Source organism: Brachyhypopomus gauderio, chromosome 5, assembly GCF_052324685.1.
Source record: "Brachyhypopomus gauderio isolate BG-103 chromosome 5, BGAUD_0.2, whole genome shotgun sequence".
Classification (NCBI taxonomy): domain Eukaryota; kingdom Metazoa; phylum Chordata; class Actinopteri; order Gymnotiformes; family Hypopomidae; genus Brachyhypopomus; species Brachyhypopomus gauderio.
Window position 1 is genome coordinate 35,335,849 of NC_135215.1, and position 18,243 is coordinate 35,354,091.

General features: G+C 41.2%; 3 protein-coding genes across 5 annotated transcripts; 1 reads left to right on the forward strand and 2 right to left on the reverse strand.

Moving 5' to 3' along the window:
• Positions 1-2,910: 2,910 nt before the first annotated feature.
• On the forward strand, positions 2,911-10,807 carry man2c1 (mannosidase, alpha, class 2C, member 1). 2 transcript variants are annotated; one of them, XM_077007516.1, is made up of 28 exons: positions 2,911-2,991; positions 3,329-3,380; positions 3,648-3,764; positions 4,091-4,216; positions 4,294-4,417; positions 4,507-4,577; positions 4,777-4,954; positions 5,050-5,239; positions 5,348-5,454; positions 5,556-5,666; positions 5,832-5,924; positions 6,081-6,197; positions 6,282-6,377; positions 6,460-6,605; positions 7,052-7,175; positions 7,267-7,388; positions 7,473-7,558; positions 7,785-7,946; positions 8,096-8,178; positions 8,270-8,364; positions 8,454-8,558; positions 9,192-9,348; positions 9,444-9,587; positions 9,700-9,809; positions 9,899-9,978; positions 10,071-10,213; positions 10,298-10,401; positions 10,482-10,807. In XM_077007516.1, the coding sequence occupies exons 3-28, from the start codon at positions 3,664-3,666 to the stop codon at positions 10,594-10,596; spliced, it is 3,090 nt and encodes a 1,029-aa protein (XP_076863631.1). In that variant the 5' UTR covers positions 2,911-2,991; positions 3,329-3,380; positions 3,648-3,663; the 3' UTR covers positions 10,597-10,807. The 2 variants fall into 2 exon arrangements, 1 of the variants encoding a protein (XP_076863631.1); XR_013131091.1 differs by lacking the exons at positions 2,911-2,991; positions 3,329-3,380; positions 10,071-10,213; positions 10,298-10,401; positions 10,482-10,807 and having other exon boundaries at positions 3,608-3,764; positions 9,697-9,809; positions 9,899-9,920.
• Positions 10,808-10,818: 11 nt separating this feature from the next.
• Positions 10,819-14,275, reverse strand: neil1 (nei-like DNA glycosylase 1). Of its 2 annotated transcripts, XM_077007518.1 has the most exons (11): positions 13,810-14,275; positions 13,331-13,527; positions 13,069-13,231; positions 12,824-12,943; positions 12,588-12,681; positions 12,421-12,514; positions 11,896-12,017; positions 11,785-11,812; positions 11,503-11,570; positions 11,225-11,417; positions 10,819-11,143 (listed from the first exon to the last, which is right to left on the reverse strand). In XM_077007518.1, exons 2-11 carry the CDS (start codon positions 13,521-13,523, stop codon positions 11,034-11,036), a joined length of 1,185 nt encoding a protein of 394 aa, XP_076863633.1. In that variant the 5' UTR covers positions 13,524-13,527; positions 13,810-14,275; the 3' UTR covers positions 10,819-11,033. The 2 variants fall into 2 exon arrangements, with proteins under 2 accessions (XP_076863633.1, XP_076863632.1); XM_077007517.1 differs by having other exon boundaries at positions 13,069-13,527.
• Positions 14,276-14,403: 128 nt separating this feature from the next.
• Positions 14,404-16,913, reverse strand: commd4 (COMM domain containing 4). Its single transcript, XM_077007519.1, has 8 exons — positions 16,809-16,913; positions 16,492-16,563; positions 16,119-16,184; positions 15,968-16,007; positions 15,473-15,592; positions 15,280-15,360; positions 14,997-15,173; positions 14,404-14,715 (listed from the first exon to the last, which is right to left on the reverse strand). Exons 1-8 carry the CDS (start codon positions 16,809-16,811, stop codon positions 14,675-14,677), a joined length of 600 nt encoding a protein of 199 aa, XP_076863634.1. The 5' UTR covers positions 16,812-16,913; the 3' UTR covers positions 14,404-14,674.
• Positions 16,914-18,243: the final 1,330 nt, after the last annotated feature.

Below are 18,243 nucleotides of genomic sequence, written 5' to 3' on the forward strand. Positions count from 1 at the left end.
GAATATCTGCAGTGAACTGTATTAAGAGATGTAAGGGAAAGTCAAAAATGTAGTGAAGATTACGGTTGCCGAGATACAGCTGTGCAAGCAAACTGCTCTTTTTGTATTTCACTACAATTTCGAATATATTTACATCCTATACAGTGAACTGCAGTTAGTCACCTGGAATCTCTAACTCATAGTTTCTTCCCATTGGCTGGGAGCTGGTGGGCTAGATGGTGTAGCTATGGCAGCTCGGACTGGTCCCACTAACCTCTGTGACGCTACACTTTCCTCCATTTTGACTCTTGTAGGTCTTTGATTCCATGCAGGTGTTCTCTGATGCTCTGTGCAATAAGTGTTGGACTAACAGTAGCAGCCTGCCCACTAGTCCAGGTGGCTCTGAAGTAGCCCCGAAAATAACGCCTGCGCCATTTTGTGCTTTGTGGCCACCATGTGTGGAGTCCTGACCTACAGGCAGGGTTTAAATTTGTATTTTGGCAAAAATCTAGGATGTGAATTATCATCTAGGACCTCACAACTTTTATAAACACATGAATCTTTTAAAATGAGTTTTAAAAACGTCTATTCATGTTTCAGAAACATGATATGATGGTGCTGGTGCACAACGCTAAATAACAAAAAACGTGTCTTTAAATGTCAAAGATGTTAAATAATCTGAAAGCTAATCTTAAATACACATATTTTACAAACACACTCTTACATGTATGACATATTCTATGCCTCCCACCAATACAGCACAAACTTTTCTAACAGGTACACTGACATCCATGGTGATGGTCCCTGGGTTGGGGGTGCTGATCGTTGCTCTTAGCTGGTGTGTTTTGAAGAAAAAAAGGTAGGTCACAAAAGATTTAAGCTTTGTTGTGTGAAGTCTCTTCTTACCTCCAGTTTTTTGATTATATAGTGTAATTGTTTTTTTACTTTTTAATGCTATGCAGTCAAATCTGTAATATACACTTGTACATGTTTTGACCAAAAACTATGATCAATTGTCCAAATCCATGTTTCTCTACAGTAACACCAGACGTTACATATTCACAACTATTTAGGCAGACTAAAAAACTATTGGTGACTCATGGTTAATTATGTAAAGCTGATGTCAGCGCAATCCTTGAAAAAAAGGCATGTTTAAATTATGCATTAATTATGTGTGTTATTGACTTACCGGGCTGTCTCAGGAGTCACGCGTGTCATCGTGTGACAGTATTCATGTATTTTCTTAAAGCAGACAGGGTCATCCATCTTAAACCTCTCTGTCATGGCAGTTTTAACACGTCATGCTTAGAAGAATGGCAGACTACAGGAAATGACACACAGTGGTCGACATTGTGACTGACAATCTCTCTATCTTATCATTTACATTTCTGACCCACTCTGAGAGCTGTGTCAGCAACACACACTTGACAGTTCAAGAAAAGGTTACAGCACACTGTGGCCTAATTGCTATAGGTTAATGATTCCAACAAAGCCAAGACATTCAAACGTGCATTGGTTATTTTTTGCTATGAAAATAGATATACATTTCTGTCTCCCACAGTTTTCAAACAGCAGTAAAATATAGTAATTGTAAATGGAGTTCACAGCACTAACAACCTCTCCTGAATGAAAGTTATAATGTGTCTTCAGGTCACAGGCGGAACAAGAGAGGATGGACAGATCATCAGAGAAAGAAGAAAAGCTCTCCAGAGTGTAATGCACTCTTTACTTCCCCACATCTGAAGACCTGTGCAATGAAGCATGTTCAGAATTATGCGTTTGAAAGTACACACTGAGCAGAATCACTAAGAAGGACAACGTAAATCTATCATGTTTGTGTTTCTGAATTTATGCGTTTTGGAAGAGAGGATGAGGAAGAGAGGATGTGGAAGAGAGGATGCGGGAGCATTTTGTTTTTTTGTGTTTGGGCCACATACGCCACTGGGAGAATTTCCATGGCACGCTGAAGACTGAGCTAGTTGCACAGACTGCCAACAAGCCCATGCAGGATGACAGCAGGACAGGGTTTAAGTTAGGATGGCATGTGTCTGTGGTTCATGCAGGCTCTGACATCTGTGTCTTCCCATGCAGCCAGACGTGGTGGAAAAGCTCAGCCTCTGTCCGAGCAGAGGGCACATTATGGCTCACTGTTGATCCGGGGTGGCCCGAGAGGGGTATTTAGAATGGTTCCACCCTGTATTTACTATTGTGTGATTAGAATAATGAAAGGGCACTATTCCTCATGCAAATGAAACACAATTCATTCCCACTGAATGTGGTACAGAGATGGTTCATTGTTTCTTGCCCAGTATGTGGGTTGACCTTTCACCTTTCTCTCCTGAACCAATCATGAGACAAATTCCCATGCTCTCCCCATCCTCTTCATTTTTTCCATTTGGTTTGCGAGCTTGAAACATGCACACAGGATATAAAGAAGTAGTGGCATATGTGTACTTTGTGTACATTAGTTTACGGTGTGGTATGAGCACTGTGAAAAGTTTACTAAAATGTATTTTTTGTAATGTGATCACTTTAAAATGTTACTAAAATTAAAATTTTAATTTAAATTACGTTTCTTCTAGACCTTATTAAGTTAGGCATATCATGACTTTATTTTTTATTAATGTATTGTGGCATACAATTGTTAAAAGCACACTTCCACAATGAAAAAAAAAATGGAATAGTACGCATTCTTCTTTTAAAATATAATTTTGGTTTATAATTTAACCATAAATTGCCATTTAGGACTACAATTGACTACAAAAGCCTTAGTTACAGAACACCGAGTACATGGATTGGATCAACTCTTTCAAATTCTACTAAAACTGTTTCCAGCATGCCATCTCAGAGTATTTGATGAGGAAGTCTGAGAAAGTAAGAGGTAACGATAGTCTGATTCTAACATTGCATCGCTGAGCCCTTATCCAGGGGAGAAGACATCATCTGCAAAGTCATTTCAGTTTCAGACAAGGCAAAAGCTACCAATCAAGCCTAACCATGTCAGAGACGTTGGTAAGTGTAGTTCATGGCAGGACATAACGCAATGCCATCAGACGTGGTCATACATGTCATAACAGTACGTCTCTCGCTCTGTCTGTCCGTGTTGTTTTGATCCACTGAGATTAGGGTAGTCTAATGAAGACCTCTGTATTTTTGTCCTTTCAGCTGTCAGAGAAATGTGTTGAGCTGCGTTTAAGTGAAACAGTCGGTTACCTTAAAATATATTCTTGTGGTTTAAGATAATGTACTTTCAAAAAGGAGCAGAAAGGCCAGAGGTGTAAGCATGTGAGGGCATTCCCTGACTCATCACAAGATTGTGACCCACATCCATTCTTATCCAACATTTCAGAATTAAAGTTTTCTGGGTCCAGGAATTCAGGCACAAGTTTCTGCTCAGTAGGGTAAATGTGTTGTCTTCTTACTTTACTTCTTCTAACCACACTGTAATTGTGTACACAGTAGTATTGGCTTGATGGCTAAAAAAGTTCTATCAGTAGCCAGCTGTCTAATCCTAAAACCTTCAATACAGCTTACACGCACCGTCTACCTACTAGAAAATCATGTGCAATAGCGCCCTCTAGTGTTGACCTCTGTGATCTCACTCACATGAGCATCCATTCAACTTCCGGGTGTAAGTAGTGACGACTGGGTTCATTTATTCATTTCAGCGAGTTTGTTGTCATCATGTATCACCCACCGGTGTTGAAGAATAAGAGGACTCTTTTGGAACGTGCAGAAAAGTTTATTTCTGACATATATTTCACCGATTGCAATCTCAGAGGGAGGTGAGTGATTTAGTTTCGTTTGGGGTTGTTTTTTTTTTTTTTAACTTAAGCTATGTCTAACTATCTGTTAATCTGTTCGTCTGAACCGAAGGTGAACTCTGCATGATGTCAAAATCCAAATTTGTAAAGACACAGAAGCATAGAAATTCAGAAATTCATATTTCTGTACCATTTATTATTATTATTATTATTATTATTATTATTATTATTATTATGATTATTATTATTATTATTATTATTATGCTGCATTGTTCCTAAGACCTTGTTAGGGACTTTGTCCTTCTGCCACGTTGTTTATGATGTCTGCCTGGGTTCTTTCGTTTCAGGCTTTATGGTGACACTCACCAGCTCACGTCCCTGTCAGTGTTTCAGACTGCGAAGCGTGTCCAGTACTCTGAGGCGATCCAGCAGAACTTCCAGCCCTGTAAAGTTGGTGATGCATTTGGGCCTACGTACGTTCCCACAGAACTTCAGTTTCTGGGATTTAAATGAGAAATCCCTCAGAGGTTTTACTAAAGTGTTTCGACAGATGGTGGACATGCTGGTTCAGAATTGTCCTGAAGATTCCCGAGGACTGGAGAGAGAAGGAGGTCCACCTGAGATGGGAGAGTGATGGGGAGGCGATGGTTTGGCGAGATGACCAACCTGTACAGGTGTCTGTAGAACACAATTGCATGCAAACCACCAGAAACATTATGGGGCAAATGTAAACACGTACATGAAAAACGTCTTTTCACAACAGGGTTTAACCAAAGAAGGTGAAAAGACCAGTTACATCCTGTCAGAGTGTCTAAAACAGGATGAACCTCACAGGTTAGTTGGAATGCTATGGTTACCTGTTTTGCCTCCTTACTATGCAATATTTCTCACCTATTAGTGTTCTATATTGACTTTGTGTACCAACAATATAAACTTGTAGTAAACACTCAGTATAAATTATGTTTCATTGGTCTCCCTCCCTTCATTAGTCTATGTTTCATTGTCTCATATCAAATCCATTAATGTGTTACAGCATCACTCTGTATGTGGAATTGGCGTGTAATGGTTTGTTTGGGGCAGGGCAGGGTTCTGCCATTGCTCCCCCAGACCTAAACAGGAAGTTTACTCTTCAGAAGGCCGAGCTTGTTGTTTTTAATCGCGATGTTCAGGAGCTTCTTACTGACTTTGAGATGCTGGTGGACATTGTGAAGGTGAGACACAATTTTTGAATTGTATTATTTGAAATAGGAATCTGATTTCAGTAATGAGTTTAACTTGTATTCCTTCGTTTCTTCCTTTATCTCAGCTGCTGGATGAGGGAGACCAGCGTGGGTATCAGGCTTTGTTTACAGCCAATGAGATGGTGAATCTCTGTGAACCTACCGATCCCAGTACTTTCTCCTCGGCCCAAAGCTTGGCCCAGAAGTTCTTCAGCCAGAGGAATGGGCAAAGCCAGCACATTATGCACGCCATGGGTCACTGCCACATTGATTCAGGTGTTACTGCTCTAATACTTTTTTTAATTTGGTGATCAGTTTCTGGGGCGCTTGAAGGGATAACAGCAGGCTGGGATGGGCTCTAATTCACCCTTGCTGCTCTCACAGCTTGGCTGTGGCCATATGAAGAGACTATCAGGAAATGTGCGCGCAGCTGGGTGTCTGTTCTGCGCTTGATGGAGAAGAATCCAGAGTTCAAGTTTACCTGTTCACAGGTCAACAAATATCCACCTTATTTTTATTGCTTATCCATATTGACCTAAGTGCATGAATATAGAAGATAACATAGACACATGTGTGCATCCATCATATGTAGGCACAGCAGTTTCAGTGGGTAAAAGACTGGTATCCAGCACTGTATTCTCAGATCCAGTACTTTGTGCAGAAAGGCCAGTTTATTCCAGTTGGAGGCACTTGGGTGGAGATGGTAATAACTTATTTTTATTCTTTATTCCTTCAGTAGTAGAACATTTGTAAATGTTCTCCATATTTAAATGTAATTATATTTTAAAGTTTTTATTTAGTCCAATAAATACTGATTGATCTTGCCAATGTGCTTAGATTGTAAAGTAGTGGTTTCTCTTTAAATCAGGACGGCAATTTACCTTCTGGAGAGTCTATGGTTAGGCAGTTTCTGGAGGGACAGAACTTCTTCAAGACAGAGTTTGGACAATACTGCAAAGAGGTATTGTAAGTTTAGAAATGTAGAGAGAACATTGCTTGTAGTAACCTCCACTTTGATCCATAGCTTGTTTTTTGTTGATGGTTTTCTCAGCTGACCTTGAGGATGAGCTCCTTGACGGGGTCATATTGTTCTGTTTGTCTTTCTTTTCCACCACAGTTCTGGTTGCCGGACACTTTTGGATATTCTGCTCAGCTTCCTCAGATAATGCAAGGTGCTGGGATTTCCCGCTTCCTGACTCAAAAGTTAAGCTGGAATCTTGTCAACACATTTCCAGTAAGAATCCATATCAGTACATCATATTGAAATTGCTTCACCTTTTGTCGGTGTAAACACATAATAAATATCTCCGTCTGTTAGCACAACACTTTCTTTTGGGAGGGCATCGATGGTTCTCAAGTACTGACTCACTTCCCACCTGGAAATTCGTACGAAATGAAAGGAAAAGTTGAAGACGTGGGTGACAATTTCTCATAAAACCTGTATTAATGGCTCCCTCTAGTGACCAGATAGTGAAATTACTTTACTCCATTTCCAGCTGATTAAAACTGTAAAGAACAACAAGGACAAGGGACGCGCGAATCACAGCGCCATGTTGTTTGGGTTTGGGGACGGAGGTGGTGGCCCCACACAGCTCATGCTGGACCGGCTACAGCGTGTGCGGGATTCGGATGGCCTGCCCAGGTTTTTGTCTTGCTTCATCTGTTTAAACAATAAACCTCCGTTGTAATAATAATAATAATAATAATAAACTTTATTTGTATAGCACCTTTCATACATATATGCAACTCAAAGTGCTTTACAGAATAAATTTAAAAAAGAAACATTAAAAGGAAGCAAAGATAAAAAAGACAAAGGAAAATATTAAGAAATTTAAGATAAAAAGGAAACAAAACAATAAAGTAATGTAATAAAATGAATAAAGTAAATAAGATGGAACAGATTTAGGGTTGCTTAACTAAAACTAAAAGCAGATCTAAACAGGAAGGTTTTGAGCATTGACTAACCCCAACCCTAGCATTAAAAAAAACTGGGAAATAAGAGTGTATCACTACGCTGGCTGTATGACAGAAATATGATTTTTACTCTGATTGAAAAATGATTGAATGTAGACGTATTTGGTTTGTTAGGGTAAACATGTCCAGCCCAGATCGGCTGTTCTCTGAACTCCAGGCTGACAGTGGACTCCTGTGTACTTGGTCTGGTGAACTTTTCCTTGAGCTGCACAATGGCACGTACACTACTCAAGCAAAGGTACACACCACGACAGAGGGGCAGGGACAACTGTGTGGTACGCTCTCCATCCTGTGATCTAATGTGACCATACAATCTGGTTGGGCCCCAGATAAAGCTCGAGAATCGTCGTTGTGAGGCCCTCCTGCATGATGTCGAGGTGGCCAGCTGTTTGGCCCTGAGTCAAAGTGTTGGCTTTTCATACCCAAACAAGGAGCTGCAGGAACTCTGGAGGTATGACCTCAACATGCTTGTTCTGGTGACCTCGGCTGTGTCCTCTAAGCCCATGACACTCACTGTGATTTCCTGTACCTGTAGGCTTCTCCTGCTCAACCAGTTCCACGATGTCATTCCTGGCACTTGCATTGAGATGGTGGTGGAAGATGCATTAGGATATTATAAAGGTAACATACAAAAAATTACCTTACACTTAATTACCAAACCAAACATCCGTATTACTACCTTCAGTACTGAAGTGTTCTCTGTTACAAAATCTGTTGATTAATCACAAATACCTGTACACACACCTTTTATTTCTGTATCACATTAATTAAACATTGTTGTTTAATAAACTATTCATAAATGTAACTCAAATCACTAAAGGTGATTTTTCACTGTATTTGTCTGAAGAGATACAAAGGACTGGGTCCAGACTCCTGCTTTCTGCGTGTAATGCACTGAGATCAACTCCCTGGATGGAGGCTGGTTCCAGCACTGCGGTTCTCAACACGCTACCCTGGGAGCGCACTGAGGTCATAGCACTGTCGGGAGAAGGAAGTCAGTCAAGGCTAGGTACTCCATATTTACACAATGGGCATCATTCTTCATATGGCATAAACCTTGTTAGGTCCAAACTGCCTACTCCCCTGAAACTACTGACAAAGGTTTATTGTAGTTGATCCAGACTATGTAATGAAAACGCTGATACCTTCTCTCCACAGCCTTGATCAAAGCCCCCTGCATGGGTGTAACTCTGCTCACAGATTCTGCTGTGTCTGTGTCTGCCGTGACTGTAACAGTGCAGGTATTGTGCTGTGGAGTACATTCTTCATCACAGTAAACTGTTGAGTGCACCCACACACACCAGAGCTTTGAAGCATGGCTCTTGTTTACAGGCTGATGGTACTGTGCGAATGAAGAATGGCCTTGTACAAGCCGTCTTGGACAAAACAGGGCGCTTGATTTCCCTGATCCTACTGCAGACGAACCGGTAAGATACGAAAGAGTCTTTGTGATTGGACAGAGTGGGGGAAAAAAAAAGTTTTGCACCACTTTTGTTTTAATGTGTTTTGGCTATAGGGAGGCAATTCCTGATGGTTGTTTTGGAAACCAGTTTGTGATGTTCGATGATGTTCCGTTATACTGGGATGCATGGGATGTTATGGACTATCATCTTCAAACCAGGTATGTTAGTCGTGATTTACAGTGGTTTCTAGCAGGGCCGGATTGGGCCCCTTTTTCAGCCTGGGAGTTTCATGCCCAAACTGGGCCCACAAAATTATTTAGATTGACATATATCAGGGGTGGCCAACCCGCGGCTCGCGAGCCGCATGCGGCTCTTTGCCTGGTTTCATGCGGCTCCCCAGCCGGTCCGCGGGCTCACCTGCACAAATGGGGCGACACACTGCTACATTTTCGTGGTGCGCGGTTAGTTTACAAGCCTAACGAGCCGCCAATACTTTTAAAACTGGCGTAGTGGAAAACACGCATTTGACTGTCTTCACAGCTAATAATTTACACTCGCCACCCCCCCCCCCCCCCCCCCCCCCCCGCGCTCAACAGATTACACTCGCCCATGTACGATGTGGCTCTTTGCCGTAACACAGTAAGAAAAGTGGCTCTTGGTCTATGACGGGTTGGCCACCCCTGACATATATTGACACGAGCCGGCCTATGAGGAACCCTCCACAATCTCCCGATTAGCCACTACAGTTTTCTAGAACCAGTCCACTATTTTCCAGAAGGTAAAGTTGTTCCCAGTTTACACAGTTCTTGCGCTCCCTATCCAGTCCTGCGTGGGTCTAATTCTGTTTCCAGGAAGCCTGTAACGACAGTGGTGCGGCCTGTTGAAGTGGTGAGCTCAGGGGCGCTGCGGGCTTGCGTATCCTTCTCCTTACGCATCAGTGAAAAGAGCCACATCACACAAGAGGTCATTCTGGATGCCAACAGCCCCTACATCAAGTTCAGTACACACGTAAGGAGAACTCCCCAAGTAATGTACGATTCTTAAATCGCAGGCACAGGCTCAAATCCTGACTGAGACCAGTACTGACAGGATTCGCTTTACAGGTGGACTGGGCAGAGGCCCATAAGTTCCTGAAGGTGGAGTTTCCCGTACAGGTACGCAGTTCCAATGCCACCTATGAGATCCAGTTTGGTCACCTGCAGAGACCGACTCACCGAAACACATCTTGGGACTGGGCACGCTTTGAGGTGCTGATCTTTTGAATTTCATAATATGGCTTGGCCAGTAATAATGCAGACAGAAAATCTTTCCAAATGTATTAGTGGATTCCATACAGATCATTTCTATTGGAACCAGTAGGTGTGGGGCCATAAATGGGCAGATGTCTCAGAACATGGGTTTGGTGTCGCTCTTCTCAATGACTGCAAATATGGCTACTCTGTTCATCAGAACGTCATGACGTTATCCTTGTAAGTTCGAACACACGGTCACCACCATAAACTGATAACGCTACAGTCCACGTCAGACCCGTTCAAACAGCTTTCTGTCTGTTCTTCAGACTCCGAGCACCAAAAGCCCCCGATGCCTCAGCAGATGTGGGACATCACGAGTTCACATACGCACTGATGCCGCATGCAGGTGGGCTCATACACATTTTCAGCCACTATTGGGGAAAAAAAAAAAAGGCAAAACGTAACCAAAGCCATAAATGGTGTGAAACTTGGCCACAGGCTCTTTCCAGGATGCCTCAGTCATCCAGCACGCATACAACCTCAACTTCCCACTACGCCTAATTCCTGATGTCAGCATGGCCCGTCCTTGGAGTGGGTTCACCGTCAGCTCGCCTGCCGTCATCCTGGAAACCATAAAACAGGTAACAACCCTGGAAATGACTCCGAATGACTCCGGTTTTACGTCTATTCAGTCAGCAGTTAATCCGCTCCTCTGTGTACCATAGGCAGAGGGAAAGAAAAACGCCCTTGTTGTCCGTCTATACGAGTCACATGGCAGCAGCGTGCTAGCGGTGTTGTCCACGTCTCTGCCAGTGAAAGAGGCTTGGCAGTAAGTTTGATTGCACGCATGTAAAACACATTAGTCTAGTGTGACTGAAGTTTTAAGAGTTTTTCTTTTTTTGACCACAGTTGTGACCTGTTGGAGAGGCCCAATTACAGTCATCCTGCTGAAGTCCACAATTCGAAGATCTCCCTCACTTTCAGACCATTTCAGATCATCTCACTCCTTTTACATCTATCTTGAGCCCAGGTCAAATGCTAATGGTGGGTGGTTGTATCTTTAATTACATTATAATGAGCCTTTTATAATCAACGTTAACACTAGCTTTTCAGTGTGATTTAGTTATAGGTTTTATAACGTAATTTTTGTCATTTATGTTGCAAGATTGTGTCTACAAGTTCACTGGATCTAAAAAGTATTGAATTTGGCTCATGCTATAATACAGAAGAAAGCCTTTACAAAACACAATTTTTTCCCACTTTAATAAAATACGAAGACACAGTTAAAAATATATCTCCAGTAGTGTGTGTGTCTCTCCTCATGTATGTATGACTGGTTTATGAAAGATTCTCCTTCATCCTGCACATCTACACCTTTGCTTAGCCTCTGTAGTTTAATATTTATGTACATATAAATGCTTGCAGATATCTTGACATGGCCACAGATGGTAAGAAATGCTCCTATGTCGCTCTGCTGCTCTTCCTGCGAGGTCTGGTGATGCCCTTGACTTTAGTGTTGCCTGCCGGTCCACGTGCTGATCTCGTGCCCCTAGTCCTGCTCTTCTGTGGTCCTGGGAGGAACTCGTTTCAGTTACACCCTTTTTTTTGCATTACTGTAAAAAAAACTGTAAATAGCGACAACAGAAGCTCACCACCAGCCTGCCCAGTGGCTCTGTCTGCATGCGTAAGGTCACCGGCTATTTCAGCATCTAAGCCAGACTTGCTGGCAGCCCGTGTGCGGGAGCCTCTCCGTCTCACGGTCGCACCCTCGTCCTTCATTTCAGCCCTTGGCTCCTTTTCCTGCTTTTCTTTTGAATTACTTTCAGCTTCTTTCTTTTTTGTGCCCTGATAAGACATTATCAGACACGATTATACAGTGTACGTACTGTATTACAAATACAAGTTATTTTAATAGGTGGTTTGACCTCACCTTCTTGGGGCAATTATGGCCATGTTCATCCTTCTGTATTTTTCTCTTTGTCTTGGGGGATTTTAAACCTATATGATGAGCAGTTTAAGTTATCAGTAACTGGTATTTAATTGCAGTTTACTTACTGGGTCATCACTATAAATATATGAATAGCGGAGCTAAAGGGAATTGCAAAAAGAAAAAAGAACCATCTATTAACACCTGAAAGTCATTCATGTTAAATTTTAATTTGTTCATCAATCATCAGAGTTCCTTTCATTTTGGACAATTGTACAGACATACCTTTAGGGACCATTGGCCCAGGATTACCCTGAAAGACATGAAACAAATATGACATAACTTACTGCACTGTAGTTGTTAAGCCTTTTACAAGTTAAAGATGAAGTTCCTAACCTTAAACCACATGGTTCTTCCATTGTGGTCGCTCACTGAATTCATCCCATCCACATAATAACATTGCAGCCATGCCTCAAATTCCTTGGAGACTCTCTTCTCTGGATCGTAACCTTTTCCCTCTAAAATATTATTAAACATGAGAAACAAGCAACACTGGCAACAAGGCACAGTTTTCAAATATTAATATCTTGGTCATATAAAAAAACAGGTTTTAATTTAGACTGAGCTTGACCATTATAGCAATCTGATTTTGGACATCAATCCCCCCCCCCCCCCTTAATAATTCACAATGTAAAACCGGTGCGTTATTGGCCAGTCTTAAGAAACCAGGTTTTTGGTGTTTGGTACTGTGGCTTTCATGATTCTGAAGAGTGTTCAGTTGATCCATGTTTAAAAATGCTTGGTCTTGAATCCATCTCATGGTTTTACTTATCTTTTGCCAAACAATGCGTCATACTGTCCACATAATACGAAATCAGCACTCAAGTATGTACAAAAAATGCACAGAAATGCCTGTGTTACCAAGGCTGACCACCTCCAGAGGTACCGTGTGACAAAGAGTGAGCAGGTCTGGACTCCTGGTTTTGGCCTTCCTTGTTCCAACTTCATCAGAACTCTAATATAAAAACATAAGAGGGCTGTTATTATCATACATTTCAAAAAGAAAACATGTCACAAAAGAGCTTCACCTCTGTTTTCTCCTCTTTAATCATTGTATCTTCATCTTTCACCTCAAGTCCCTCTAACACAGTTCTTGCCTTCATAAAGGGTGGAATGCTTATTCTGAATTGGGAACAAAGACAAGGAATAAGACATATATCCGAGATAATAGTATGGGTTTAATTTAATCTTTGTAGGGGAACAACACTGCACACACCAGCCAACCTAACTCATTAAATAAAACAGGATATTAAAAATAAGTGACCTGTGTAGAATCTCTGCTCGTAGGTAGTTACCAATCCCATTGAAGTACTTCTGGTTTAACAGAGCTTCACAGATGGCTCTATCAAATGCCTTGTCTGCTAAATTGGACAAAACATTCTCCCTGAAACATAATACATAGAGAATATGCAATTAGCCTCCAATTACATTGAGCACAATGATTTGTGTTTGTTTCCAAACCAGTTTTGTGGTTTGTGATTTTGTGAAATGAGTCCTTTTAGACCATACCTGAAGTTCTCGTACTCAGACAGGACACATGGCCCCCTGTTTTGCTGCCACGACCCATTGGGCTGCCAGCTGCCAAACCTGCGAGCGTCTACGAAACTCAGCGCTCGCTGGGGCTTCTCGGAGGTGTAGAAGCGAAGGTGAGCATGCTTCGGAAGCTCTTCCACTGTGGTAAAGCGGAAAAAGCCAGACATGCCGAACCGAAAGACCACGTCCATGGACGGCTGGTTTGGATCTTTAACTTTACTTTTGCTCTTGGTCACACCTTTGATGGGCGTGAGAGTGAGTTTGACCTCCTTTCCTCTGGACACCGCACTGATGTGGTAGGCATCGCTGGCAAAAGGCACCTCGGGCCCCTTGCTTATCTCGGACTTCTCTACAGCTCCGGTAAAAACTACATCTGCACACGTTGTGTTCACGAACAGGCTGGCCAGGTGCAGCTCAGGACCCTCGGGCATCGCACTGGAGAATATACAACACACAGATCCAGCCCAATATCCTACCCAGATCACTAACTAGTCATACTGGAACATTATAAACGGTTCAAGGTCCAAGTCTCCACATTTAAACAAAAGCTGTAAAAAGCAACGTGGCCAAGTTGATTTATTTACAAATGGTCAGTGGTGTCGGGTTGATTGTAGACTTAAATACGTGAGTTAACTTTATACTCTACAAGTTCAGCGCAACATGAGTAAATGAAGACTGTATTTGACGATGTTGCACGATAAATCAGATTAAACGTACCTTCCTTCACGCTGATATGTGGACAGATATCTCGTTTCTCTACCTTAGCTGCACCAGGAACGCAGTCGGTGTTTATCAAACGGAAACGGGGCCGACGGGAGCTTGTGCCAGTCGGAACCGGCTACTTATCACTAGGTTTCGATGAAATTGGAAGATATATTAAAATAGATTTGTCTAAATTATGTTTGCAAACGACAAAGTTGTTATAATCATCGAATCGGCTAGTTTGGAAGCAGTTAGTGATTTTATGTGATTAGTGGTGTCGTTCGCGAACGATCCGGCTCTAAGAGCCGGCTCTTTGAAGTGAACGATTGGAACCGGCTCCACAATGGGAGCCGTTTTAGGATTATATTCGGGAGCCGAAAGAGCCGGCTCTCCAAGATAAGAAGAGCCATTAGAGCCGCGTCTCAAAATAGAGCCCAAAATCCCATCACTAGTGCTGATTTTATCGAACTCTTGCGTTATCAAGTATCAACTCGGGTCTGGGTTTAGGTTTTTTTTTTTCTCAAAATTTTTGACACTGCTTATTAAATATTATTTTTACTAAGGGCATTTGATACACCCAAGTGTGCTCACTTAATAAAGAACTACATATGCACATGAATATATGTTTATAATTTTTTTTTCTTTACAGAATCATACATGTTTACCATAGTAAAGCATAATTTACCATTTACAAAATGGATTTCTAAATTCCAATTAAGTTGAGAGCCGCTCTACTATAATAAAAATGATTTGAAGATTTACATACAACATATATAGCAAAACAATAATTGTATGCCAGTGGCAAAAAGTTAAAATGCTACACATTGTTCCTGTCAGAGTTATGTAAGTGTTATCTGGATATATTAAAAATACAGTTGATTCATTGCAGTGCATTCATCATGGCTTGAGCTTGCTTGAGTTCTAGAAAAAAGTACAAAAAAGTGTTATACAAATACAAATTTCAGGCTGCACAGCTGATGAAGGACCTATGTAAGAAACATCCTATTTCTCTGGAAACTTTATACTTTACCACAAAATATAATATCTTACTGAAGTACTACTCAGTACTCATTACTCAGATTTATTACCGCAGTCCCACACATGTGGGGACTGCAGTAATCGAGGGGAGAAATCTTTACATTAAAACTACTATTCTGCGGCTCCTGCACAATTATTTATTTAACATACAGACTCCTCGGTACCTGTTAACAGCACTCTGAACTTGTCTGCAGTGACAGAGACTACAGTGGTGTCTGTGGAACCAGATTCGGGGTCCTGAGACTGGAGCTTCAGTTGCACAATGGGCTCGTTCACCTCTGATAATTCACTGGAGCTCAGAGTGTAGTCCACCCTCCAGTTCACCGCTTCCAGACGACCTACTAATAGGAATAAAAACAAATAAAAACTGCTCATTTGGAGATCACAAGCATCTTCCCCCATGTGCTCAGTGACAGGCAAGCAGCACGGACTCTGTGCCATACTTACAGCGCAGACTACTCTCTTTCAACTTCTCCTGCAGGGCTGTATGCTTGTCTTCATAGGATTTGCAAAGTCCCATGGTGTGCTCTACATTATACAGACCATTGGTAACTAAACACCCATGTTGTCTAGATCTGATACTATATATTACCATTTTAACTGTATTGACTCCACAAGTAACAGTCCAGAGCATTCTCACCTTTAGGCAAGCCTAGCTGCTGAAGTTCACTGGACAGAGATTCACTGTCAACATCATGCTTTGCAGCACTAGAGAGAATGAAGCTCAGCACTGCAACACTAGCTTTAATATCTCCACTATCTGGGACAAAGACACAGATAAAATTATTAAAAAAAACATCACATCACTATGTACACAATTTAAGAAATAATCAGTGTGGATGACACTGACATTGTATCCTGAATCCACATTTACGGCATTTGGCAGACGCCCTTATCCAGAGCGACTTACATTTTTAACTCATTTTTATACAAGTGAGCAATTGAGGGTTAAATGCCTTGCTCAGGGGCACCTCAGTCATGGCCTCAGGTCTGGGAATCGAATCCACGACCCTCTGGTCACAAGACCAGTTCCCTAACCGCCAGGCCATGACATGACCCACATGAGCACTCCATAATGCATAGACCAAAATATAAAACAAAACCAAAAAACATGCATGAAAATGGTGCAACTCACCAAATTTTGCATCAGATGTTAGTTTTGCGACTTTGTCATACTGGGAAAAAACATCAAATTGGTAATGATCCGTACAGGTCACACATTATGACTGCTAAAAACGTATAGCCTAACACTAGCTAAAGCTAGATAATTAAGCCATAAAACTTACATCGATGTCTTCGTCGAGGAGGTCTCTTATGACTTGTACACAGAGTAGTTTCATCTTGACGCTTGACTGCAGTCCGAGAAAATAAAGATTTCTGTCATGAGTTGCTCAAAGTCACCAAGAGATCTAGCCAGCTAGCTAATAAACTCATACTTTAGGGAGGTTATGGAGCCAGCTAGCTAATAGACTCATACTTTAGGGAGGTTAGGGTGCTAGCTAGCTAATACTCATACTTTAGGGAGGTTAGGGAGCCAGCTAGCTAATAGACTCATACTTTAGGGAGGTTAGGGAGCCAGCTAGCTAATAGCTAAGCTATTTACGATCGACGTGACGTGTAGCTATGGTTATAGTATATGAAAGAAAGACGTTACTCAGCTATTCGTGTTAATGTGCTGATTTCAGCTAACACCCAGTCCGGACAGTCCAAATCTCCACAAAATCGGAACCTCTGAAAAATACAGAAATAAATGTTAGCTGTGAGACTACAGCTAACCTAGCTATAGCTAACTCATATGACAGGTACATTCTGTTAGTTAGCTTAGCTAGTTCGCTAACATGAACACTATTGCCAACTATCGTTAGCGAGCCAAGCTGGAAAATGCATGCTTTTATAAGACACTGCTTTTCAAAAGCATTATTAAGTTAAACTATATATCCGTCAAAGAAAAGAAAACAATATGAGTAAAAACTCGCCATGTTAGCTTGTAGCCAGCTGTGTTTATAGTTCTTCTTCTGTAAGAGAGGAGTGGAGGGACTTTGGTTTTATGCCGCCACCTCTGGACAACAAGTGTACGTCAGCCACCACTAGGATAGAGTGAACTGCAAAATAAATGTATTTTGAATAATAGAATCCTCCCTGGTTTAAAATCTGTAAAAGTAGTTATCAATAACAGCCTTTAACTGCAATTCAACCTCTTCAAAAAATGATGGGGAAAGTGTATTTCAGTCAGTGACCCTCAGTTCCCCAGTCCAGCTTTTTGTGATTGTCAATAGTAATTTTCATAGCTGAATGTTCATTACTTAATTACTTAGCAAACAAACTCAACAATAGATTTCCCTATAAGCCTGTAAGTGAAGCTACACCCTGGATACAAATAATTATACACTGGACACAAATAATAATAGTCATAGCCTCCAAACTAATCATACATTGTAAAAACCACAAGTCTTCCACTGACTGCTCTGCTGAAAGTCTAGATATCTATATGATGAAAATTTATTCTAATGGTAATTGTAAGATGTATGTTGCACTGTAGTATAGAGAAAGAAGGCAAGAGTAGGCCTATAGAAATCTCTCTCTCTCTCTCTCTCTCTCTCTCTCTCTCTCTCTCTCTCTCTCTCATTTCTCTTACAAGTAAAAACGACTAGCAGCACTGGTGTAGTGTGCATTATGTGCATTGCGGCCCTAACGGCTCTTCTTACTGTGGAGAGCCGGCTCTTTCGGCTCTCAAACGGCTCCCCATATATATTTTTACATTATTAATTAATTAATAGCTTACACCTAATTTTATAACATTTTGTTTCATTATTGACATTGTTAAGCACTTGTGATGAGTAAAAATGCTGCATAACAATGCTTTATAAATGAAACTTTTATTATAACCAATTATTAAATTATCACAAAATAGCACCAAAATAGAACGCAATACAGCTTGGCCAATTGCCTGCCGTTTCCACAAAAAAAGTGGAGATAACTTTTTTTTCAGTGTTTTCCCACAACATTATTAATTGAAAGCTGCGTGTGATTGGTCAGATGTGTGGAGCACACGCTTGACATGCGGGCAGTGGAGACATTTTGTGCAGTGTTGTCCGAAACGATATGTGGTACTATAAAGAAACACCCCTCAAAAACAGGGGAAGGAACATTTACCTGACGAAAATTAATGTTGCATTGTGTTCCAGGTTTGAAAAGTGTTAAAGTAGGCTAAAGTACTTGAAAATGTAACTGTAGTTTGTTTTACAACAAATATCTGACTGAATCGATGTGATAAAAAAGCGAATTATTTCGAATAATTTTGAGTATATGTATACATATTTAAGTTTAAGTTGTTGGGAAATATTGAAAATGGCATTTTTCAATAATGAAAAGTGACATACAAGTGCTTGAAATCCACCTTGTCAAGGTGTA